The 25,946-nt window shown below is 40.5% G+C and overlaps 1 protein-coding gene across 1 annotated transcript; it reads right to left on the minus strand.

Annotated features, from left to right (window-relative positions):
* Positions 1-1,053: 1,053 nt before the first annotated feature.
* Positions 1,054-25,704, minus strand: LOC137503019 (matrix metalloproteinase-24-like). The gene is made up of 7 exons (XM_068230387.1): positions 25,589-25,704; positions 20,228-20,354; positions 16,095-16,202; positions 8,052-8,357; positions 5,399-5,547; positions 3,640-3,733; positions 1,054-1,288 (listed from the first exon to the last, which is right to left on the minus strand). Exons 1-7 carry the CDS (start codon positions 25,667-25,669, stop codon positions 1,275-1,277), a joined length of 879 nt encoding a protein of 292 aa, XP_068086488.1. The 5' UTR covers positions 25,670-25,704; the 3' UTR covers positions 1,054-1,274.
* Positions 25,705-25,946: the final 242 nt, after the last annotated feature.

The raw sequence follows: 25,946 nt of genomic DNA on the forward strand, positions 1-25,946 counted from the left end.
TCACACCGTGGGAAAGGATACGGTAATTAATTACAATATGATGAGCCTAATTTCTAAAAGTGACTTCAAATGGCTAAAATGTACGCAACGCCTCTAAGAGTGTTAGAAATATGAAAATCAATCAGTTTCACGGGTTTGAAATTCTGTACTGTAAAAGACGATCCTGATCGGAACATTTCTGACTGCCCCCACTTGTAGGTGATGGCTGGCAAATGGATTATCCATAATTATTGCAACTGAGATCTGCCGCCATTCTGTACAAACAAAGAGTTTGTTCTCATAACTCGTCCACCATCCTTGAGCTGATTTAGCTCAACAGGAAGCAGACCTATCCTGAAATGATCCTGGACAGAAAAGGCACCAATAGGTAGCAATCACCATCCCTCACTTGATAAAGGAACTTATCCTCAATAATATTGCATCAAATTTATAAGCACACTTCACTAAATCTGGCGAAATAGCATCGGGAATAATGAAATAATCTGAATGTATCAAGCGTAACATTCTATTTTAGAATGGACATCACGTGATCACAAGTGATCCTGGCAAGTCCAACAATGTGTAAACATGTTACGGGCATTTGGGTTTATTTTGTGTCAAGGAAAGAAAGGTGAAACTCTTCGTGTTTCGCAGAGAACTTTGCTTTACATCTTCAACAGAAAATCTCGACTCTCCACGATTAAGAATTCTACAATGGAGAGTCGCTGAGGTGTGATTCAGTATGTCTCATATGTGGCTGAAACAACCTGGCATTTAACGTGTGCTCCAACAATGGGATTTGGACTGAAATAAAATATGGAGGTCTCAACCTAATGTGGATACTTTGAGTGAATGAAAGTTCATATGAGATGCCGAAGTTGCCCAAACATTAATTAGCGAGCTCACTGGATAGAAGCTGCATGATCCTAAGATCTCTTTTGAAACTGTAAAACTGCAACATCATTCTTTACAAAATTGTATAAACTAAACTGAATACCGTGTGCCTGTTCAAAAAACGTAGGCTATATTTGATGCAATATATTTTGTAGGTCATAAGGCATATTCCAAGGGAGATTTTTGAAATTAATAATGGAATATCTTATTATCAACTATGAGGATCATTATAGATGTTTTAAATTAAATTATATCTATACAGCTATCTCATTCCTCACAAAAAGTGAAAAGATCATTAAATAATAAATTAATTAATTAGTTACAATATTTGTAATATCACAGCATCGCAGATCTCGACGAGAACCGCTCCAGTCTGGTTGTCATGGCAACGTCACTTGTCGTCAGTGGACGGCTCCTGTGAAAGAAAGAAACAAGGCTTTGTAGTCTCTAAAAATAGCATAATGAATGCTGTTCTAAAGGGAAATTATAACTGAGCATATGAAAATAAATATATATAAGTAAAAATAGATGTTTAATATTCAGAGTTTAATGTCTAAATTTTGTTTGTAACTAGTGAACCTAATTAAGAAGGACAAGACCAAGTCCAATGCTTTCTTAGTTATAGAAATACATTCGATGATGTTGATTGGAACAAACTATTTTAGATTCTGAAGGTAACAGAGATCAGATACAGGGAAAATCTACAATCTGTATAAAAAAATCAGTCTGTAGCGATAAGTGTAGAGGGCTTTGAAAAGGAAACAGCAATTCAGAAAGGAGTGTTTATATACAACAGCAGATACAGGAAATCAAAGACGAATTTGGAAAGGGAATCACAATCCAAGAAAAGGAAGTAAACATCCTGAGATTTCCTGATGATATTTTTATTTTATCTGAGTCTGCTGAGAATGTGGAGAAATTTCTGAATGTCATGGACAGTGTGGGAGAAGGAATACAAGATGAATATAAATAAGTCCAAAACAAAAGTAATGGAGCACAGTCGAACGAAGTCAGGTGATGCAGAAAATATTAAATTAGGAACTGAAGTCTTAAGGAAAGCAGACGAATATTATTGCTTCTGTAGTAAAATAACTAGCAATGGCAGATGTAAGGAGGACATAAAATTCAGACCAGCACAAGCAAGGAAGGTCTTTCTTAGGGGAAGAAATTTGCTCACAACCAATATTGATACAGGAATTAGAAAGATGTTTTTGAACACTTTCCTCTGGAGCATGGCATTGTATGGAACTGAAACATGGACGATAAGAGGATAACTAGCTCTAAACGAAAGATAATAGAAGATTTTGAAATGTAGTGTTATATAGGAATGCTGAAGGTAAATGGGTAGATAGAATTACGAATGAAGGGATACTGAAGTGAATTGGTGAAATTTGGCTAAATTTGACGAGAAGTCATAGAATGATAGGACAAATCTTAAAACCCCAAGTACTTGCACACATGGTTTTTTAAGGGAACTGTAGGCGGTAAGAACGGCAGTGTTGGAGCATGTTATGAATATGAAAAACAGATAAGAGCAGATGTAGGATGTAGTCGTTACGTAGAAATTGAAGGTTAGCACAGGACTCAAACAACAACACAAATTAGACAAAATAAGTCCTTCAAAAACCTCAGCTTCTCCCTATCATTTGACATAAATGTTAATATCAATCACAACATTGCAGAATTTAAGAAAATCGTACTGTCAGTTCAGAAATAGAACCTGACTTTAATCCAGCGAAACACAGGGCTAAACATTTATAGACCAGGTTTCTCGTATGGCAATGAAGCATAGATAATCGGCAAAGGAGACACGCAGTAGAGGAAAGCAAGAGAAACGATGGAATGATGGAAGAACTAAGGGCAAAAAATTTCGCAAGAATATGAAGATAAAACTGGAGAAACCAAGCTAACAAAATGGGAAAGGCAGGATTGCCAAAACAGATCTTCCGATACCATCTCAGAGGTAGTAGCGGTATTGGACACCTTCAAATACTACTGGACTGGACCGGAGTTGAACCCACCAACATGGGCGTTCTGATCTACTCAGCAAGATTGTAAGAAACACCGCGAGGCCAGAGAATTGTGATTAAAGCGGCAATTCCATCATCGAGTTCGATACAACTACTATATTTTCAGGTATTTGAACTTGTGTTGACTGTTGCCGGGCGGTTCCATCTGAGCTACAGTGCTTTTATTATTACGTGTCGAACAAGAATAAAAGAGCATCATTGAGGTCATCAGACACTTGCTGAAGACTGGGAAGGATCTCGTGAGCTTCGTTTTGCTGTGGATTACCTCTAACTGACTAGCGGTAAGCATGACAGCCACCGACACCCATAGCCGTGCGTCTTACGTGATACAGCTTTAAACTACTGGAGGACCTCTCCATAGCCCCCCTCCACAGTATAAGAAAAAGTTCCTACCTTATACAGATCTGCAGCTGAACCTGGCACTGATTCTTCCCGCTTTACTACAAAAATGTACAATATGACAAAAGAACTGTTCGCATTCGATCAGACCAACTGCATGGTAACAAAAATAACTACTGTTAATGCTGAAAACATTTCTTCGCAGACAAAGTAGAGGTCTGCACACTACGAAAAACGAGAAATTAAACAATTGTGCCGAAAGTTCAAGGGCTAAAGGATCTGGAATGATAAGCAAGGCGCAGAGACGCCGACCCGCAGCACACAAGCAGTTGAATGGAACGTGTATTGCGGGACAGGATGGGAATGCTTTCAAGGCGAATCATTTTTGTAAACTTACCTATGGAGAAACCCCGTCTGTTGCTGTTGTACCATTGGTTTTTCTGTCCTCTGTTCTGCGTATATTGAAATCGAGTGTATCTAGCATACACGTGCTGAAAAATCAGGAAGAGAAAAAGAATATTAAAACCACCAAGAAAGCTGACAGTTTTTCTAAGATTACTCTACGAGTAAAGAACTGAAATCAGAGATAAGGATTTCTGTGGATGACGTTATTCGCTATAGAGAAATAAATAAGTTACAGGATTGTCAACAACTGCAGAAAGACCTCTAAAATACTGTGAGATGATCAGCAGGCAATGGTATGATGATAAACGGGGTTAAAAATCAGGTTTTGTTTTTCACAAGGGAAAGTCCTCTCGGTTTTAATTACTGCGTTGATGGGGTGAAAATACCTTTTGGGGATCATTGTTAATATCTAGGTGTTAGTATAAGGAAAGACCTTCATTGGGGTAATCACATAAATGAGATTGCAAGTAAAGGATTCAGATCTCTGCACATGGTTATGAGGGTATTTAGGGGTTGTAGATGTAAAGGAGATGTCTTGTAAGTCTCTTGTAAGACTCAACTAGAGTATGGTTAAAGTTTAGGGAACCTTTACGAGGATTACTTGATTCGAGAACAGGGAAAAGGTCCAAAGAAAAGCAGCTCGATTAGTTCTGGGTGACTGAAGATGGTTCGTTTTACGTGGTTTCCCATTTTCACACCAGCAAATGCCGGGGCTGTCATTAAATAAGGCCACGGCCGCTTCCTTATCACTCCTAGCCCTTTCCTCTCCCATCGCCTCGGTGTGTCGGTGCAACGTAAAGCTAAAAGCAGTTCTGGGTGATTTGCGACAATACGGGAGCGTTACGAAAATGTTGTAAAGTTTGGGCTGGAAACATTTAAGAGAAAGGAGACGAGCTGCTCAACTAAGTGATATGTTCCGAGCTGCCAGTGGAAATATGGTGTGGAATGACGTTACTATATGAATATGTTGGAGTAGTGTTTTTAACAGGGGGGAAACATCACAGTATGAAGATAAAGTTGTAATTAAAGAGGGCAGATTGGGGGAAAATATTCGTGTATATGAATAGGAGTTACGGACTGGAATAATTTTGGAATAATCTACCGAAGGATATGTTCAATAAATTTCCAAATTATTAGCAATTTCTAAGAAAACTGCGTAAATAACGGATAGGGAATCAGGCACCTGAGCAGCTGCCCTAAATGCAGACCAGTGGTGATCAATGATTGGATATATAATGTCAGGCATTGTGCACTTAGAAATGATAATGTTGTGCAAACTGGGAGTGAATATTGACGGCCTGAGTTCTGGACATACGTTAGTGCCGGGCGTACCCCAAGGGCCTGACTTCTCACCAATGTTTTTCAGGTTGTATATGGATATTTTATGGGAGTGTATTTGGTTTCACACCCCTGATCTTATTGTAATGTGAAACAGTGCAGAAGATTTCAAGATGAATAATTGGAATTATTCAGAAGTGAAATGGAATGTGGGAGGCAAATAGGCATTTCAGTGATTTTGAGTGTTATCTTTAGTGTAACTGATCAGAGATGATTGTGAGATAGAAACTGGAGCCGAAAGAAAATCGACACAACGAATCATGAATTCCACTGATGGTTGCTGAATACGACAGGAAACTTTGTGGATCGGGGGGTATCTTTTATGTGGAAGAGGACTAAGAACAAAGGAAGGTGAATGTTCATTAATGGGAGTCCGGAGAACACACGCATCATGTTGTGACAATTGTACTCACTTGTATGGCTGCGATGTCATCCTTGTGCAGCCGGAAGTAGGGCTGGTATCCTTGGTAGAAGGGTGCCATTAGTGCTGCTGGGTTCTCGGAGTGATTCAGACCCAGAGCATGTCCGATCTCGTGGGCAGCGGTTTGAAAGAAGTTGGTTCCTGAAACGTTAAAGTGATTTATTTTTCAGGTGACAGAACTAACCTGATCAGTAGACTCGGGGATTTTAGGTTAGAATGCAAACTAATGTGTTTATTAGAAAGTGTCGAATTTCAAAAAGTCATTGTTTATGAAGCCTTTCTCGTGGACAGTCGAGATTTTCTTCTTCTTCTTCTTCTTCTTCCTCTTCTTCTTCTTCTTCTTCTTCTCCTTCTCATGACATGGCATAAGCCCAAAAGCCTATACAGCATCATGTCTATAAGTACGGGCGGTGAAAGCATCAATAGCAAATTAAAATATCTTTACTGAACACTGCACACATGAATTCCACAACTTTTGTTGCCTTAATAGTTCAATACCTCGTTCTTTTCAACCTTGAGGAATTCTCCCCGCTTCATTCAGGATTAATTGTGGAAACTTATGAATAATGTATTTTACATTAATTATAAGAAGCAAGAATTTTAGTTTAAAGAGAAGATTTTAAATTGTGATTATTGTAAATTTAAGAAACAATGGATGTTTTTTTCTAATTGTAATACTCTAATTTTATGACTCAAGATTTTGTTCTAAGCATCTTTTCAAATGTACTCAGTGCATACTCATTAGTTTGATTCTAGGACTTAAAAAGTTGCGCTATACTAGATCGTTGTCAATGTTTGTTATGTTTATTTTAATTTAAACTGTATTAGGCAGCTGAAGATGCCTCCTAGGAGAAGAAACATGTACTGCATATTTTTTAAATATTATGAGTCACTAAGAGTGATTAAAAATTGCAATGATTGAGCGGAAATCCTCAAATCTCTACACAGTACATTCTGAACACTTCAATAAACCAAATATTTTGACTTAATTTAATTTTCGATCACAAAATATCTGATTATATATCGGTTATGTTTTTTTATGCTAGCCTACAATACGTCTTCGATAATGTCGATTGGACCAAGATTCTGAAGGTGATCTGGATTAGATACCGAGAACGAAGAATTATCTACAATCTGTATAAGAATTAGTCTGCAGTGCTAAGAATCGAGGACTTTGGAAAAAGCAGCATTCTCGAAAAGAGTGATGCAGTTTGTCCGCCCCCCCCCCGCCCTCCCCGTCTTTGTATAGAACATGCTCTAAAGGAAATCAAAGAAAAATTCGGAAAGGGAATCACAATCCAAATAGAGGAAACCAAAACACTGAGATTTGCCGATGATATTGTTATTTTATGAGAGACTGCAGAAGATCTAGAGAAATTCCTGAATGGTATGGACGGAGTCTTGTGTAAGGAGTACAAGATGAAAATAAATAAGTCGAAAACAAAAGTAATGGGGTGCAGTCGAACAAAGCCAGGTGATGCAGGATATATTAGATTAGGAAATGAAGTCTTAAAGGAAATAGATGAATATTGTTACTTTGGTAGTAAAATGAATAATGATGGTAGAAGTAAGGAGGACATAAAATGCAGACTAGCACAAGCAAGGAAGACCTTTTCTAAGAAAACAAAATTTCTCACTTCGAACAGTGATATAGGGATTAAAAAGATGTTTTTGAAGACTTTCGTCCGTAGTGTGGCATATACAAGTCAAGCATTGACGACAGCTATCTCACAGAGAATGCGAGTAGAAGATTTTGGTGTTACAGAGGAATGCTGAAGGGGTGCTGGGTAGATCGAATCACAAATGAAGAGATACTGAATCAAATTGGGGAGAGGAAATCGATTTAGGGAAATTTGACGAGAAGGAGAGACGCAATGATTGCGCAAATCTCAAGACATCCACGTCTTGTTCAGTTGGTTTTTGAGGGAAGTGTAGAGGAAGACCAAGGTATGAATATGACAAGCAGATTAGAGCAGATGTATGATGCAATAGTTACGTAGAAATGAAAAGGTTTGTACATGATAGGGTGGCATGGAGGGCTGCATCAAACATGTCTATGGACTGATGACCCAACAAAAACAATGTGTACATTCTATTTATTCTCTGAATCACCTTGTTAAAAGTACACTTTATTACTTGTTAATTAATTGTACTACCTCCCAAGAACCCTGAGCTTTGCCCATTCACTTCCTTTTAATACCCGTACTAACAACCACGCGATATATTCTATCCCCGAAACACCTGTGCTCTACTTTCAACACTCCTTTAATAGTCTTTCTGACTGATCGCTCGAATATTCGTCCGGCTCCATGATTAAAGGTTAGCATGCCGGTCTTTGCACACAGGAGCCCCGGATGCGATTCCCGGAAAGGTTGGAAAAAATTCAGCATAAATTGTTAATTTCGCTGGCACGGCGGCTGGGTGTAAGTGTCGTCTTCTTCATCATTTTAACCTCATCACGAATCGCAGTTCGCCTACGGAGCGTCAATTCAAAACACCTGCAACTGGCAATTCGCCGGCACTGACAGCCATAGGCCATTTCATTTTTAATTAATATTTGAGATACCAGATACACACAGCCAACTCACCATGGAAACTGAACCTTTATATTGTTTTCATATGAGGCTGCATCACATATAACTCACCTATGTTGCTCTTGACTGTCCAAAATTCCGCGTTGTCGAAGTGCACGTCTCCCTGCTCGGGGAAGTAAGCGTGCGCCAGGGTTCCTCCACGTCCATCGAAGGGGTTCCCATCACCGTGTTCCCCACTAGCGAACATGATCACAATGTCAGCCTTGTAGCCATACGGGACTGGGGAGAAGGTGAGATCCACGTGATCCGACCAAACTTTGAAGGCTCGTGCTATTTCACTCTGCACTATCGAGGGTTGCATGTAGGACGGGTAGTTCATTAACGTGTAGGTGAGATGCTGCTTGCGCCACCTAGTACCTGAAATAAACATAGGAACACACACAATCATGAATATCGAGTGGCCGCCAATATCGCCAGACATTGATTTTTTCATAATTACAGTCTCAGCCTTGTCTTCGACAGTCTGAATTACTATATATAAATTAACTGGAATTCTAAATGGACTATTAATATATCTTATGAACAAAATTTACAACTTCCAGGTTTTATACACCATTCGAATGGAATGAAAACAGGTATTGTGGCATTTTTAGTGCATTCGTAGCTCCGAGTTGTACTTTGACGTCTATGTATCTGCGTACTCTTGAGAAAGCTACATACAACTGTCGAAAAGGAATCACGATCAACAGCGTAGGATGCCCTTACTCCACATGAGCACTGCGGAGAGGTTTGGAATTTAATTCAAGCTTTTGGCATGCATTTTAGTGATTATAAAGTGTATGACACCACCTCACCTCCCCTACTCTCCCGGCCAACATTCTTATGGTTAAAATATTTTCAACGAACCGGAAAACCACGGTATCAGATTACTTAGACTTGGCGCGTTAACAACCATGGTGAGCTTCTCAATCTCGTGTTTATCGATAGAGATAAACGCCAGAATGAAAAAAAGATCCGTGTACTTCGCAGAATGATAGTATTTTTCACTGATCAGTTCCATTTTGATGGTCATCATTGCATTATTCTTCTAACCCATAACTGGCACCTATCTTAGTTTCTCAAGTACATATGTGGAAGACAACTGTTCGACACCGTATTTTTCTTGCAAAGAAGACATAACAGTCTATAACTGGTACCATTTACAGCTCTTGAAGCATTCTCGTTTTCTCAATATCACTGCGATCGACAGATAGAGTAGGGATTACATAAAGTACCAATTTGTGTCCTAGACACCTCAGCATGCTTAAGGAACCTGGTCGAAGATTGGTTATTAACTGGAGCGCCTGAAATTATCGATCTAAATTGGATTAGGGATATACGTAGTAAAGTCGTTAAGTTCGTGGACTGGCCGTCTAGTGTCTCTATGGTGCACAAGAGCGGAGAATTTTCAGCACAGGATGTTGATGTGACAGTTCCTTGGCAGCCACAGCAAGAGGCAGTTGTGTGCTTAGAGTATAAGCAGAACTACGGTCTCGGATGTGAAGGCTAGTTGAATGCAGTGGCGGAACATGAGAATTTCATAGTGTGAGCAACGGGCAAATTTTAAGTTCTTCCAAAAATTAGCAAAATCCGCTTGCAAAACGTCTGAGATTTATCACGTCGAAATCGCCTGGATCACGACGACAGGGAAAAGACGTCAAAAGGTACTGTAGGTCAAAATAGTCTGATCCTTGAATTTTAGCGCCAGTCGACGAACATATTGACTGTAGTACAAAGGTGTACAACGTTTTGGCTACACTGTAAGCGCCGGTCCATGCACTTATTCACTGTAGTACTTACATAGGTGTACAATGTGTTGCCTACACTGTAAGCGCTAGTCCATTCTATTATTCACTGTAGTACTTACATAGGTGTACAATGTGTTGCCTACACTGTAAGCGCTAGTCCATTCTATTATTCGCTGTAGTACTTACATAGGTGTACAATGTGTTGCCTACACTGTAAGCGCTAGTCCATTCTGTTATTCACTGTAGTACTTACATAGGTGTACAACGTGTTGCCTACACTGTAAGCGCTAGTCCATTCTATTATTCACTGTAGTACTTACATAGGTGTACAATGTGTTGCCTACACTGTAAGCGCTAGTCCATTCTATTATTCACTGTAGTACTTACATAGGTGTACAATGTGTTGCCTACACTGTAAGCGCTAGTCCATTCTATTATTCACTGTAGTACTTACATAGGTGTACAATGTGTTGCCTACACTGTAAGCGCTAGTCCATTCTATTATTCACTGTAGTACTTACATAGGTGTACAATGTGTTGCCTACACTGTAAGCGCTAGTCCATTCTATTATTCGCTGTAGTACTTACATAGGTGTACAATGTGTTGCCTACACTGTAAGCGCTAGTCCATTCTATTATTCACTGTAGTACTTACATAGGTGTACAATGTGTTGCCTACACTGTAAGCGCTAGTCCATTCTGTTATTCACTGTAGTACTTACATAGGTGTACAATGTGTTGCCTACACTGTAAGCGCTAGTCCATTCTATTATTCGCTGTAGTACTTACAAAGGTGTACTATGTGTTGCCTACACTGCAGGCGCCATTCCAGGAAGTCACTCACTGTAGTGAGTGTACGCGGCTTGCCTACACAACGACCTCATTGACTACAGTAGTACTGCATTTAAGATATTTCATAGCCAAAGTTTCCCAGTTTCCTTTTCAACATATTTAAAATGAAAAGTGTTATTTACTTCCACCAAACGTCTGGCTTTTGAAATATCTGTGAGGGTTTAAAACTGCATTCGTCTTTCCTCCCGCCTGACTGCTTAGCTAAATGAATAGCATAGCAGCTTTCAATCCTGAATATCCCAAGTTCGAATCCCGAATAGGCCGTTGATTTAAATTCTTCGAGTTATTTTTACAATGTCGGGGACTGGGTAGTTTCTGATTGTTATATTTGGAAGGATAGGACCTCTTTATACCACCCTTCTGATCACGAATAAGAAAATATGGTTATAAAGTTCTACTTTCTCTTCGAAATACGGTCTCTGAAGTGTAAAGTGCGTTATCAATTTCTGAAGATGGATCCTTATGTTATCTTATATACTTAAATGATATGAGTAAATTACCGGAACCACAGATAAGGCTGTCTGTGGATTATGTTATACTGTGTACAATAGTAAAACGCTAGCAGGATTGTGAATGATTGCAGGGGAACCTGGGCAAGGTTGCGAGATCGACAGACACAATGGTATGATTGTAAATTGGATGAAAATTCATGTTGCTACTTTCACCATGAGGAGAAGACCTCTCAGTTTTAATTACAATGTTGGTAACGTGATAGTACTTCAGTGGACCGGGCGAGTTGGCCGTGCGCGTAGAGGCGCGCGGCTGTGAGCTTGCATCCGGGAGATAGTAGGTTCGAATCCCACTATCGTCAGCCCTGAAAATGGTTTTCCGTGGTTTCCCATTTTCACACCAGGCAAATGCTGGGGCTGTACCTTAATTAAGGCCACGGCCGCTTCCTTCCAACTCCTAGGCCTTTCCTATCCCATCGTCGCCATAAGACCTATCTGTGTCGGTGCGACGTAAAGCCCCTAGCAAAAAAAAAAAAAAAAAGTACTTCAGTGGAATACTACCAGTACTTAGGTCTTAATATAAGGAGCGATCTTCATTGGGGTAATCATATTAACGATGTTGTTAAGATCTCTTCTCATGGTTATGAGACTATTTAAGGATTGTATAGTAAGGAAGTAAGAGGCCGGGCTAAATCGCTCGGACAGTAGAGCGCTGGCCTTCTGCCCCCTACTTGGCAGGTTCGATCCTGGCTCAGTCCGTGGTATTTGAAAGTGCTCGAATACGTCAGCCTAGAGTCGACACATTTCCTGGCACTTAAAACTCCTGCGAGACTAAATTACTGCACCTTGCCGTCTCCGAAAACCGTAAGAAAAACTAGTGGGGCGTAAAGCTGTTATTATTATTGTTATTATTATTATTATTAAATAAAGGAGAGAGGATATAAGTCTCTGGTAAGACCACAACTAGAACACGTTTCCAGTGTATGGGACCCTCGCCAGGACTATTTGATACAAGAACTAGAAAAGATGAAAAAGGATTGGATTGGAATGGATTGGATTGGATTGGATTGGATTGGATTGGATTGGATTGGATTCGATTCGATTCGATTCGATTCGATTCGATTCGATTCGATTCGATTCGCAGTTTAAACTCACAGACGAAGCAAAGAAAGCGTGAAGTTCATTTAAATAACATCACACGCATGGATAGTGAGTTGAGATCTGGTGATAAGATAGCGAGTCGGTTATCACACACGCCTGATAGCAAAGGTTGCACAAAAGTGCTCGGAATATTGTGAGAAACAGCTGTGCAGCAGTAGCGGTGTACTGGGAAGCCGGTAGTGTAATTAACAGACACGACACCGCATGCAGATGTTTCTACAACTCCATTCAGTAGAAGAGCTCACGTAAGAAAAGTATTGGTCTCTCTCAGAACTGGCCCATTACATAAAGTGTTACCTAACAGTTTCATGAATACAAATAAGAACGTAAAATTACTTCCGGAACAACTTTTTAGACATCAATTGCAAATAAGAGTGCATTATTCTGTCATAAGTCATGAGGTTTTCTTATCAACAATATCCTTATCTCAGTCGACAGTATAAAGTGTGTGATGAGCTGTTTAATTCACCGTGTAGTTGTTAATTATTTTCTTAATGGTTCCTCGGCGTGCATTCGGGAGAGTGTGGTATTGACGTCAACCCTGATTTTGTTTTCGTGATCTCCATGTTTCAGTCTCACCCGGAACCTTCCTGTTCTTAGAATGCTCTAGACTCTGAAAATATCGGCATGTTAGAGTGGTACTGTTGCTTTACTCGTTCTTAACACGAAGCTGTATTGGTGACTTCATCATTATTTCTAAAAATATAACGTACTTTTCTTCGTGAGGAAATGAAATTCGGAAATATAATTTGAATTATATTATTATTTCGTTGGAACTTGATGATTATCTTGATGACTTTCGCCTTCCTGTTCTTCCAAAATCTCTTCAGGAACTCAATGTTGCGTCTTCCGTTTTTCTGACCACTTTCCACCAGTCCTGCTGCTAGTTTTCACCACAAATATGTGTATATATTTACTGAGGTCCTGAAGACTTCGCTATTTTTAATTATGTCTTCCCTGACCTTTAATTCATTCAGCTCTCTTCTTGTTTTCTCCATCCAAATTAATCTCCTGTTTTATGAATTTATTACACTGAGTAATATTCTTGTGAGTGTATTATTATGCATCCTAAAAACGTGTCCCCTCCGTACAGTATTTATGAATGTACTTGCGTGTCGATACAGGTCGGCAGTTCGCCTTTTAATCAAAATTCCATTTCATTGCGTGGGACCGAAAATTGTTTAAGAATTTAACATCCTTTTTTCAATATCTTTAATTTTAGAATGACTTCCTGAATTTAAGTTTTCTGATGCATATAGAACTTCCGGTACAATAACTGTTTTGTAATTTATTATCAGTATTGTTATTTGCTTTAGGTCGCACCGACACAAATAGGTCTTACGGCGACGATGGAAGAGGAAGGAAGTGGCCGTGGCCTTAATTAAGTTACATCCCCAGCATTTTCCTGGTGTTTAAATGGGAAACAACGGAAAACCATCTTAAGGGCTGCTGACAGTAACGTTAGAACCCACTGTCTCCTGGATTCAAGCTCACAGCTGCGCACCCCTAACCGCACGGCCAACTTGTCCGGTGCAATGTTTCAGTTTAGCATAAGTGACATTTTATCTTTCTTGCTTCTTTTGCTGAAAATTCTGCATATACTTGGTTTTCTCTAATGATATCTAAAGGCCTGCCTGTGATGCTATTCTGTGTAACGTCTCAATAGCACACATGGTTTCCTCCTTATTCTTAGTTATGACGGCTAGGTCATTTGCAAAAGCGAAACTTTTCACTTTCTATTATTATTATTATCATCGTACGTGTCCCTGATTCCAAGGGCGTGGGTTCGCTTTCCGGCTAGTTCAAGGATTTTAATTCTGGACTGAGGAGTAGAACGTTTTTCACTTGGCACGACATTTTCTCAGGCTCTTAGTTCCAGGAAGAAAGCGCACAGTGAGAAGATGGCGCTACTGACCTAGTGTACATAGATGGACTGGTTTCCATGGTTACAATGATGTTGGAAAAATTTATGACATCAATTCCAGATAGACGTCCCAGCCCAAGAACATATCCATGTTTACAATATAAGTACAAAATATTATTGTGATGTCAACATGGGGAGTTGTTTATCCTTGTAGTGGGATGTCGGTGTATCCCAAGGTCAGATAAGTAAATCTGCTGGAGGAAGCCAAGGCGTGCTGAGTCACCGCGACCGCACTGGCGACAGGAGTGTCGTTGCCATGACAACCGGACGAGCCTGAGACACAAGTACGTGGGTGTGATCTCGGTCAAATACAGTAGCTTCTTCGAAATAAGGAAATAATTTCTCAATGTTGCGGAATCTATTCTAGACACAGAATTAAGGCATAATATGTTTTACAATCACTCTTGGCTTTCTTCTGTCATATTCGTTTAAGAAATGCTTCGCACCAATACGGAGGCTTCAAAAATAATAACTACCACGCTGCCTGCCTAAGTACTAATGGAATATATTATGAACATTGGAGGTGAAAGTTTTCACCCTTGAGGAACCCCTGTAGCCAAAAATCTAAGCTAAATCGCTCACATTTGTATTATTCGGCACAAAATACTTCTGCACCTATGTTCTAAAAGAACAACTCCTGCAAGTCTAGTATTTTGAAATGGAAGTGACCATTACTTCTAATAAAATTTGTAAGTCTTCTTTCAGCTTAACCCTTTCTCAACCTTTTCATTCGCTTAAGGTTAATATGGGATTAGGTCCCTATTCTTATTTTTAAATTTAACAGCGAATAGCATTGCCACCTTGTGTTTCCCAAGCTTAAATTAGTGATACAGATATCGTGCGTTTCTCAGACTATGTAATAATATTAACCCCAATTATTACATGTACACACTGAAATAATTTACGTAGAAATAAAAGCAAACAATATCCTCACACTCCAGAAGAACAAAAAGTGTCAATTGCTATGAGTGAACGAAGTCCATCACGAAATTAAGACACAAGACGTGGAAAACTGAAAAATTATTGAGAAAGGAAACTGTGTAAATGCAGGATCAGTCCGAGAATATATCAAGAAGTACAAGGATATTCTCAGAAGAGAAACAAGGTAAGGAATGACGGTGTGTTAATGAGGGTAGGGAACTTAATAAAAAAAATTTTTTTGTAATCGTAGTCCATGGCTTTCTGAAAAGAATAAAAATTGGTAATAATAACTATGAGTCCGGATTTCTAGGTACGGATAGCTTATAATTCTGACGATTATTCTCTGCCCCACAACGGTTATGCTATGAGATTTGCATAGGCATTAGGGGTACAGCCTATAGAACTCCTACAATTTATGTTACTCTTGCTTCATTATGGAAGAACGGGTTGCATGTCACTTCCTAACACTACCCTGTACGACGATTATGCTATAAGGTTTGCATAGGCATTAGGGGTACAGCCTATAGATCTCCTACAATTTATAATACTCCTGCCATTGTGGAAGATCGGGTTGCACCACAGTTTCCACTAACCGATTTAGTTTGCATTCTAACCTATTACATAAAAAAAAATTGCGGAGTCTTATGATAACGTTACGTGTTTGTTTTCTCAGTTGATATATACCTTAATTAATTTCGCGTGGCTATTTCTAGCCGAGTGCAGCCCTTGTAAGGCAGACCCTCCGATGAGGGTGGACGGCATCTGCCATGTGTAGGTAACTGCGTGTTATTGTGGTGGAGGATAGCGTTATGTGTGGTGTGTGAGTTGCAGGGATGTTGGGGACAGCACAAACATCTATCCCCCAGGCAATTGGAATTAACCAATGAAGGTTAAAATCCCCGTTACGGTCTGGAATCGAACCATGGACCCTCTGAACCGAAGGCCAGTACGCTGATCATTCGACCATCGAGTCAGTCATATAGACGTTAAGATGGCAGAATTTATTCCCCATAAGTTACTCAACGTGCTAATACCCATCCAAGTTCTCTACTTGTCTTACCTGCCAGGACGTAACGCTTGCTCCTGGTGGAGTTCCCTTGCGGTATGACGTCCTTCACTCCACAGCGCGGCGTGTTCATCTTCTGAACTGTAGCTTCGTCCAGTTGGCCTGAAACAGAACAAAGAAGGTTACAAATTTAAAAGGAATGCATAATGTTCCATTCTACCCATGCACATGTTACTTATTAAACTACCATGCTCGATATTTGAAAGTAAAAAGTATTGATGTTACTGGGAGAGTTGGCTATGCCTAATAGGTTCGCGGAGCTTTGAGCTTGCATCCAGGAGATAATGGGTTCGAATCCCACCGTCAACAGCCCTCTAGATGGTTTTCCATGGTTTCCTATTTTCACAACAGGCTGTACCTTAAGTAAGACCACGACCAATGCCTTCCCAATCCTAGCTCTTTTCCATCCTTCCATCGAAAGACGAAACATGTACCAAAGAATGAATAAAATATTTTAATATAAACTGTATTTTCAGTTGTAAAAGTGTAAAGTGAAGTGTATTGATTGGGTGAATCATTAAATGAAATATTAGTTCTTAATCAGCCGTCAGTTATCCGCACGTGGCCCTTTATAACATATGCCTCAGACATTTAAACATGACAAATAGTTCTGTCGAATTTTAGTCAGATTTCAGGTATGGATATCGTTAAATACGGCGAAATTATACTGAAAAAGAGGTACTTGCAACAGTACGCAGACAGGCTGTCACAACGGTGTTAACAATCGCAAGGAAAACTCTCCAGTATTTCCTGGAAAATATCGCACTTTAAACTGATTTGTGTTTAATGGGAGGTAGAATATCACCAATGTTATGAAGTGTTATCTCATTCGCTAGGAGTGGAGAGAATATCTGAGTAGTACCAAGGTCAAGTGCCGTCTTATCTGTATCCGGCAAGATCAACACCCAACATCCGCCCGGATAACACTGTCACCTGATTTGTTTACACACACTTCACTTCTTTGCCGTGTTTTCTCTCTGATTACTGAGCCAGCTTGATTTTTTTAGCTCTGAAGATTTTTCCTGATGACCCTTGGTACTTAGTTACAAGTTCCAATCAAGTTTATGCTCCAACTTAGCTGTTTCTGTACCACATGAGACATACTGATGTGTAAATTCTTAACATTATTCAGAAATGCTATTACTGGGAATTATAGGTGCGAGTAGGTTAGACTCCGAAACGTATTTGAACAAGGCGAAAGTTTTTTTATGCTAATCGCTTTACTTCACACTGACACAGATAGGTCTTATGGCAACGATGGGATATGAAAAGCCTAGGAGTATGAAAAAGCGGCCGTGGCCTTAATTAAAGTACAGCCCCAGCATTTGCCTGGTGCGATATTGGGAAATCACGGAAAACCATCTTCACGACAGTGGGATTCGAACGCACTATCTCCCGGATGCAAGCACGCGCCACACGCCCCTGACCGCACGGCCAATTCGCCCGATCAAGACAACAGTGCCATCTAGGCGCTGTGCCCTTATGTAGGAGAGTAGCATTACTTTTAGGGGTTCGCTTATATATGCAAATCTCACGGCAGACCCGTTGTGCGGCTAGGATACATTTGCGCCTTGTTCAAATACATTTGCAGTCTAACCTACTCGCGCCTATTACGGTACACATAACAAATTTCAAAGGGCCCTACACCTGCAATGCTATCCTGTACGAAGGTTTGCAGACCTATCAGGGATGCAGCCTTACAAGAACTTCTGTGTAGGCCTACCAAAACACAACGTTGATGTAGTGTGAACCGAAGTATCTCACCGAACGAGAATATAAAAAGGTGGTGAAGTAGTGCTGTCATATCCCCTGCGGGTGGGGGACGCAAATGAAGAATACACCCACGGCATCCCCTGCCTGTCCTAAGAGGCGACTAAAAGGGGCCCCAGGGCCTGTCAACTAGAGAGCGTGGGTTGGCGACCACAGGGACCTTAGCTGAATCCTGGCATTGCTTCCACTTACTTGTGTCAGGCTCCTCACATTCAACTATCCTATCCGACCTCCCTTGGTCAACTCTTGTTCTTTTCCGACCCGAACGGTATTAGAGCATTCGAGGCCTGGGGAGTCTTTCATTTTCCCACCGTTCGTGGCCCTTGTCTTCCTTTATCCGATACTTATGTCGGATCCCTTCTTTCTTCTCTATGTCACCCACCCCTGTGGGTGGGGGTCGCAGACGAAGAATACACCCACGGTATCCCCTGCCTATCGTAAGAGGCGACTGAAACGGGCGACGAAAAGATGGTGACATTAGAACCCTGAGATCATCTGTGATTCATAACACCATGAGTCGACTTTCGTTACCATTAGTACCACTACATGAGCGATGCCTTGAGTCTGCGTTGCCTGTGATTAGTACCACATCATGATAAAAACCATCATTCTACAAACTTTACTAGCGGTAAGTACCATCATGAGCGGCTGCTGACCCGGATTTTGGACCCCCTTAGCCAACAAGCATCATCGATTCAGGATTGTGCTCTAGAAGCAGCCTCTTGGTCAGTGTATACCAATGTTTTAAGTTTGCTTCTGGGAAGGTGAGGCATTGCGGGTCGAATCCACTGATGGTTTCAGTTCATAATCATTGTTCCTCACCGGGCGAGTTGGCCGTGCGTGTTGAGGCGCGCGGCTGTGAGCTTGCATCCGGGAGATCGTGGGTTCGAGCCCCACTGTCGACAGCCCTGAAGATGGTTTCCCGTGGTTTCCCATTTTCACACCAGGCAAATACTGGGGCTGTACCTTAAGGCCACGGCCACTTCCTTCCAATTCCTAGGCCTTTCCTATCCCATCGTCGCCATAAGACCTTAGCATTGTTCCTCGATGTCTTTTTGAATTTAGTCAGTGAATTGATTCTGGAATAATTTTTTACTTTTAATATCTTGAGTTCGATCCGCTGATTATGTTACATTCATATTCATCCATTCATTCTTTATCATCACGTCTTGAATTCTGTTTAGTGTATGAATCTTAGAATTTTAAACTGTCTTTACATTTCGTCTCATTTCGTACCATTAGAGGGCGATGACCTAGATGTTAGGCCTCTTTAAAGAACAACCATCATTATCATCAAGTGTTTTCGTTAGAAAACAATACAACACAGCAGTTATCATGAAGAAATCTGAATGATATTGACAGTGTCATTTACTCATCTGGAGTTCTATTAGAGGTGGTAACCTGAACATTGCCTCCCCTTGTTTATCGTTTTCATGGAAGACATGAACCATACCTTAATTTAGGCAATGGTAGGTACATTACCACTACTACTTTGCTGTATTCCGCCACCACGGAATACCTCAGTTATCGTGACAGTAAACAGCAAGGGAAAGGAAAATGATATTCCATATGCCGATTGTCGAAGTATTACGTCTCATGAACCAATAAATGGATTACAATGAAACAATCCTATAACCCATACAACCCTCAGGGTGCTAAGCTTGCGAAAGTGACTACTGCCCAATTAGATTACCCACGGAATTTGCGTTGGCAAGTGTAATATTTTCAGTCGTATTGCTTGGTTCTCTTGACTGATCGTTTTCTCCTCAATTTCTCAAGAATTAACCTGACTAAACCCTATTCCACCCCTCAGTCCTGAATGATGATCCTTGTACTAATCGGGAATCTAAACCACTCACAAAACGGGGTTGGATCAACGATTAAGAATGGTAACGTCAAAATTGATTGCCTCATAATATTCCTCTTAGCTCCAAGAGGGAAAAGATTATGAAGATATAAATATGGCAACCCATGAGGCTCACATCACTCGCTGATTTTGTGAATGACACACACAAACTTGCATATCTATTTTAGTTGGGTAAAAGTTTATGCTGGAACTGTTGGAAGTGAGAGGGTGGACATGTCAACAAGATCCTCAGCTCGATGGAATATAGATTTCAGCTTCTTGACGTTGGAGGGTTGCAATTCTATATGGACAAAGAGCATAATGGACATTTCTCGCGGAATTATTCTTTCCAACCCTTTAACTTCAAAATTCTTCGAACACACTTTTATACCTACACAGTTTATCGCTGGACATGGTAAATTTAGAAGTTATTTTCAACGGTTTAAAATACTAAGGAGGGTGAAATTGTGCTTTAAAATGTTGAAGTGTAATAATTTTGTATGAGACTTACCTGTCGGCGTGAGACCAGCAAATAATTGGAACTGTTTGACAGCAGAACTGACAGCGTCCGCCCTGATTAGTCCAGCGCTCATATCCATCGTACTGCCTTGAATGTATCCATATTGCGAAAGGTATTTCTGGAAGAAAAATACAAGAATACCCCTTATCATTCACGTAATTCCGTAGAAAACACGTAAAGCATGTTAGGAAATGAAACAGGAATTACAGAAGAGCATAGGCAAGTCAATTATTCTCCTATACTGCGGTTAGGGTCGCACAGCTGTGAGCTTGCATCCGGGAGATAGTGGGTTCGAACCGCACTGTCGGTAGCCCTGAAGGTGGTTTCCGTCGTTTCTCATTTTCACACTAGGCAAATTCTGGGGCCGTACCTTAATTACGGCCACGGCCGCTTCCTTCTCTCTCCTAGGCCTTTCCTGTCCTATCGTCGCCATAACAAGGTGAGACGTAAAGCCAATTGTTAAATAAATCTCCTTACTGCTGAGATTATCCCACAGTTATTTTATGGTTAAACTATGGAGATATTTTGTTCTGTTTCTCCATAAAACTATAATCACTTGCATGGAATCGGTCTCAGTTGTAGATATGATTGGTTGTTGGAACTTCAAAGACTATTCAAGTGTGACAACTGGGCACCGATGACTTCCAGGACGTTTATAGGAGTATAGAACTTAATCTCTGAAGATTTACATTATTATTATTATTATTATTATTATTATTATTATTATGATTATTATTATTATTATTATTATTATTATTAATTTATTGCATGCAGATTGATGCATCTTATCCATGTTTGACACTCACTGTCCTAATGCGGCTTGTTTGAATAGTAAATAGTAGTGAGCTCCGAACAAAGACTCTTCCAGCTTATGACTAACGGTAGCAAGGGAATTCCCCTTCCGAACATATTAAACTACGCTGTGTTAGTGAAAGAGTGTATGTATGTGTACTTTTAGATGTGCTCACAACGTCACCACTTGTTTGTATAAAGATTACTTCATTTCCTGCTAGATAATATCACTTCATTGCCACGCACAACACACGCGCCCGTACTGACTTTCCTACCGCGCGTTGAAGTCTCCAGTGAAACACGTGAGGCCGCACTTGTACTATTCGTGGATTCCCCAATAATAAGCTGTTAGTTTCTTTTATTCCAAGTTTGAAGGCTGAAGTAGTATATAAAATATATAATAATCTGAGTTAGAAGTGTAATCGTTAATGAAGAGAGTAGGAAATGCACCTCAAGTAAGAACTTTCCTACAAGATGTGGTGTTCATATGACACGCTCGCTCTCATGACTAGAGAGTGCAACTTCTCAGAGAAATGCGAATACCTAAAGAAGAAATTCACACTTCTAGGCCATTTAGGTAAACAACATCCTAGGGGTATGAGCTAAGCATATAATATAATATAATGAAGTATGAGAGGATTTTCTTTCTTTATTTCTAAAAATTCCTTAATCATCGTTATCTGGTCGATTAGGTTAGCAGTTTGCCTTTTTCTACCACTACCAACGCTAATGTGAGTCAATGCAGAGTTTCACTTAAGCCCGTATAACTACATTCGGTGTGGATATTTTTCCAAAATCACAAACGCCTGAGTGTATTGAACAAAGGAACACATTACAGAAGGCGAGTAAAGAAACAAGAGATTTTAGGCTCCTTTTCCCGAACTGCATAGGCCCGTAGAGAATTCTGAAATATGTTTTTTTTAATTTGATAGAGCTATCCAAGATTGACAATTTTAAACTTTTCTGGGACTTGAATCCCTTCATCTTTCGGGACGATTGAGGAAATTGCTTAGTTTTACGTTGTTCGTATTAAGGGAACCTCTACTTTGCTAGGAAATGTGTTCAACATTATCCACTGGGAATTTTTACATGAATATTGATAAGATAAAAGGAGAGTAACATTTATCAGATTAGTCTAGCAAAGAAACACACAATATAATTATTCACTTTAGATGTTAATGTTATTTTAAAATACCATCAACTCTCATGTGGAATTTGACCGCACAACTGTGGAAACAGATACGTAAAGAACTTCGTTACACAACAGGCTAGCGCTTCCCTAGGGAACTCCTACACAATCCGCCAACCACTTTCTTTGTTTTTCCTTTTTTTTAGTTCTTGTAAACATGTGAGTCCTCATATCGCCTCAGAGGAAATGTGCCAACTCGGATGTAATGAGCTCACAGTCCATTGCTTACAAACACTGGAAGCTGCGGTAATTACAACCTAGTTGTAGTATTCCATGGCGAAGTCTGTTCTTAGAAGCTGTATACTGGATGCTACAGGAGATTTCCTTGGCGACATAACTCTTGCAGCGAGTCTTATCATGATATTTGACTGTACGAAACTGTTTGTGGTTGATGAAAGGAAGTAATGAATCAGACAACTTTATCATTTACCACGGTCTGAGCTAAAGACAACGATAAGAGATTGATAACGGGTTTCACCTCTCCCCGACGGAACCACAGCCCTAATGGGCGTTGGCTTACCAAGTGACCGCTGGCCATCCTGTAATACTGCAGATTACGAGTAATCCGTAATCATTTCGGTCGTATTTGTTAGCTTTGTATCTTACCGTCAGATAACTCTTTGAATATTCAAACGTAGTCCGCCTCGATCCCAAACTGGCCTTCAGGTTAACGTGAAAAATCCCTGGCATGCCCCGGAGTCGAAACAGGGACCTTCAGGTAAGAGGCAAGCTCGCAATCACTAGACCGTGAGACGGGCTAAGGAATCTTTACGAAATAATAATCAACGTGGAGAAGAGCAAGACAATGTGAGCGAGCAAGTTGGTTGCACTTTCAGTCGGGAGGGAGTGGGCTCTGCAGATGGGTTTTCCATTTTACCCCAGACAAATGCTGGGACTGTACCTTAATTAAGGCCACGGCCGCTTCCTTCTCACTCCTAGCCCTTTCCTCTCCCATCGTCATCATAAGATCTATCTGTGTCGGTGTGACGTAAATAAAATTGTTTAAACATAGAAGATGCAGGTAAAAATAACTGATCTAGCCGTACATCGAACCCGGAGCGTCCTGCTCCGCCGGGCTCGCTTACGAAAATAGAAGGGAAGAAAAATCTTGAGAAAGGACAAGATATTGGAGGAGAAGGAAGGAAAATATGAGCGATGTTTAAAACAGGAGTATGTCTGCAGGAGCCATAATATTAAAGAAATAATAAATAAATATTTTAATAAAGGAAAGGGAGAGCGTACGTATCAGTAGAGAAGGAAGCAGAGAGATTTCTAAAAAGACATGCGTTAATATCGCTCATGCCTTTCGAGTCTTCTTTCCTGAATTTCCTCGTTAATTCGTCCTATTAACATTTCTCGATTGCGTGTCGGGAATGCCAGGTGTGAGACATGCGTACGAATATATTAGATGCATCTATTCCGTTCATCTCGTGCGCTGTGCATATCAAGTTCTAAATACCATCTTCGGCAGTCTCACGTGGCTGACCTTAAGAAGAAAAATACCATAACTCGGTTTGCATTTCTAAATCCTTGCCTCTAACACGTTCAAAGCTGGGAAGTAGCATTTTCCTGATATTCACCCGAAAGTTAGAATGACGTTGGAAATTTCCCATGAAACTATGGAGGACAGAAGAATAACGAGTACCGAACATGGCTTTGTGGTACGTGCAGCGAATATCTAGGCTTATTGTTGGGAGATCAACCATTTCAACCTCTCCGCAGTTTTCCTTCTCACCAGGTGAATTCTGGCCCTGTTCAATAATCAAACTCCCAGTTTGGAATCTCCTACAACCAATATCAGTCGAAGTTACGTTAAATATTTTAAAATTATTATTATTATTATTGTTTTATTATACCGATGGGGGGACTTCTTTTTACTATAAATGGCATTGAGGTATCTTTTTTTTTGCTAGGGGCTTTACGTCGCACCGACACAGATAGGTCTTATGGCGACGATGGGATGGGAAAGGCCTAGGAGTTGGAAGGAAGCGGCCATGGCCTTAATTAAGGTACAGCCCCAGCATTTGCCTGGTGTGAAAATGGGAAACCACGGAAAACCATCTTCAGGGCTGCCGATAGTGGGATTCGAACCTACTATCTCCCGGATGCAAGCTCACAGCCGCGCGCCTCTACGCGCACGGCCAACTCGCCCGGTAAAGGTTTCTTACCCTTCACGCGGCCAATACTCGGATCCTCGTAGGAAATCTTATCACCTTATACTTCCATCAGATGATCCCCTCTATCCAAGAAAGTTCTTGAATGGAGTTCACTGATAATTTAGCCTTCTTTCTACGGTCAAACAACCCTCCTACCATTGTTCTTATTGATTTAAATAACTAATTACTCTCATCTGTTTAATGTCTATTACCTTAATCTTATTAATAAGATACTCTAAGTCCACCTTACGACATCAAAATAATTTCTTATACCAACTTGTGTCATTATTAAATGAAGTGTTTTTGAAAGCACCTACGAAATCCGTACATTAGCCTCAGTACAATTTGATTCAACTTCCCTCACTACACTGCTAATCTCCGAACATTTCATGCAGTTAAATTATTGAATTTCTAATTCCCTGCATTTCTTTCAAACGGCCTTAGGTCTCTCACCATTCGATATAAGTTTAATGTTCCCAATGAATTACGTTGGCTGACAAAATGAGATTCACTATAGGTTTCAGATACAAGAAAACTTCTTAATATTCTGTCATTTTAGGGAATTCTACATAGGTATATCACGGTTTCCATTAATGTACTTTGTAGGCTATGAATAGTTAGGGTCAAAGGTTGTATCCCTGTAGAACCCCTATGGCTAATTTAATTATGATTATTAACACTGATTGCTACTGAACTCTCAGAATAAAGCTTTTATATTAAGTAATATTCGCCACAAGGAAAGCCTCCGTAGCTGAGGCGGCAGTGTGCCGGTCTCTCATTCGCTCGGTTCCGTGGTTCAAACACTGGTCACTCCATGTGAGATTTCAGCTGGACGAAACGGAGGCCGGACAGGTACTCCGCTTTTCCCTTTCATCTTTCGTTCAAGCAATCCTCGACAATATAATTTCATTTTATCTGTCAGTCGTTAACCATTGCGACAGGCTTCGGCAGCCACCACAGTACCTATCCTCACCATTAGATGAGGACTTCATTCATTCAATTCCTAACCCTGTAGATTCTGTAAGGAAGCTGTGGATTTTAATTCCGTTAACAAGAAATTTTCCAAAAGCAGATTTTTGGTGCCTGGGCTCCTAATTATTTTCTGTCTTAGTTTTGGAGGAATTTATGACCTTTGCCTGACTACACACTTCTTAAATACTTAAACATAATTTGAACTACTAGATCACCTACCAAATGTTCAGGTGGAGTACTTACCAAGGCTTCAGTGGATGAAAGTGTTTTGCTGTTGACTGGGGCTGCATGTATCGCCGTGCTGCCTAGTACTAGGAACAGCATGAGGGCAGACCACGTGCAGACTGTGCGCTGAGCCATTGTTAGTCACTGTCACTTCAGCAGGTTACTGATAACCAGGAGACGATGCGCCCTCTTCTTATAGCAACTCCCTGCTACGTCATCAGGCTCAGCCCCCCGGGGACTTTCCTTGTACCCTACCGCGAGTTACCGGAAAAGCCACACCTCGCGGCTGTATTAACATCGCGTCACCGGCTTATCAATCATTGTGTTTAGTAATTTTCCGTCAGATTAACAGGGTTTGTGTCATTACACCTGCCCC

Source organism: Anabrus simplex, chromosome 14, assembly GCF_040414725.1.
Source record: "Anabrus simplex isolate iqAnaSimp1 chromosome 14, ASM4041472v1, whole genome shotgun sequence".
Classification (NCBI taxonomy): Eukaryota; Metazoa; Arthropoda; class Insecta; order Orthoptera; family Tettigoniidae; genus Anabrus; species Anabrus simplex.

Bases quoted from the DNA above. Each gene is read 5' to 3' on its own strand.
- LOC137503019 (XM_068230387.1), bottom strand. From the start codon at position 25,669: ATGCTGTTCCTAGTACTAGGCAGCACGGCGATACATGCAGCCCCAGTC. The intron at 8,358-16,094 runs GTAAGACAAGTA...TGTTTATTTCAG, and splicing joins CAAGCGTTACGTCCTGGCAG to GTACTAGGTGGCGCAAGCAG. The intron at 3,734-5,398 runs GTGAGTACAATT...CTGATTTTTCAG, and splicing joins ATGACATCGCAGCCATACAA to CACGTGTATGCTAGATACAC.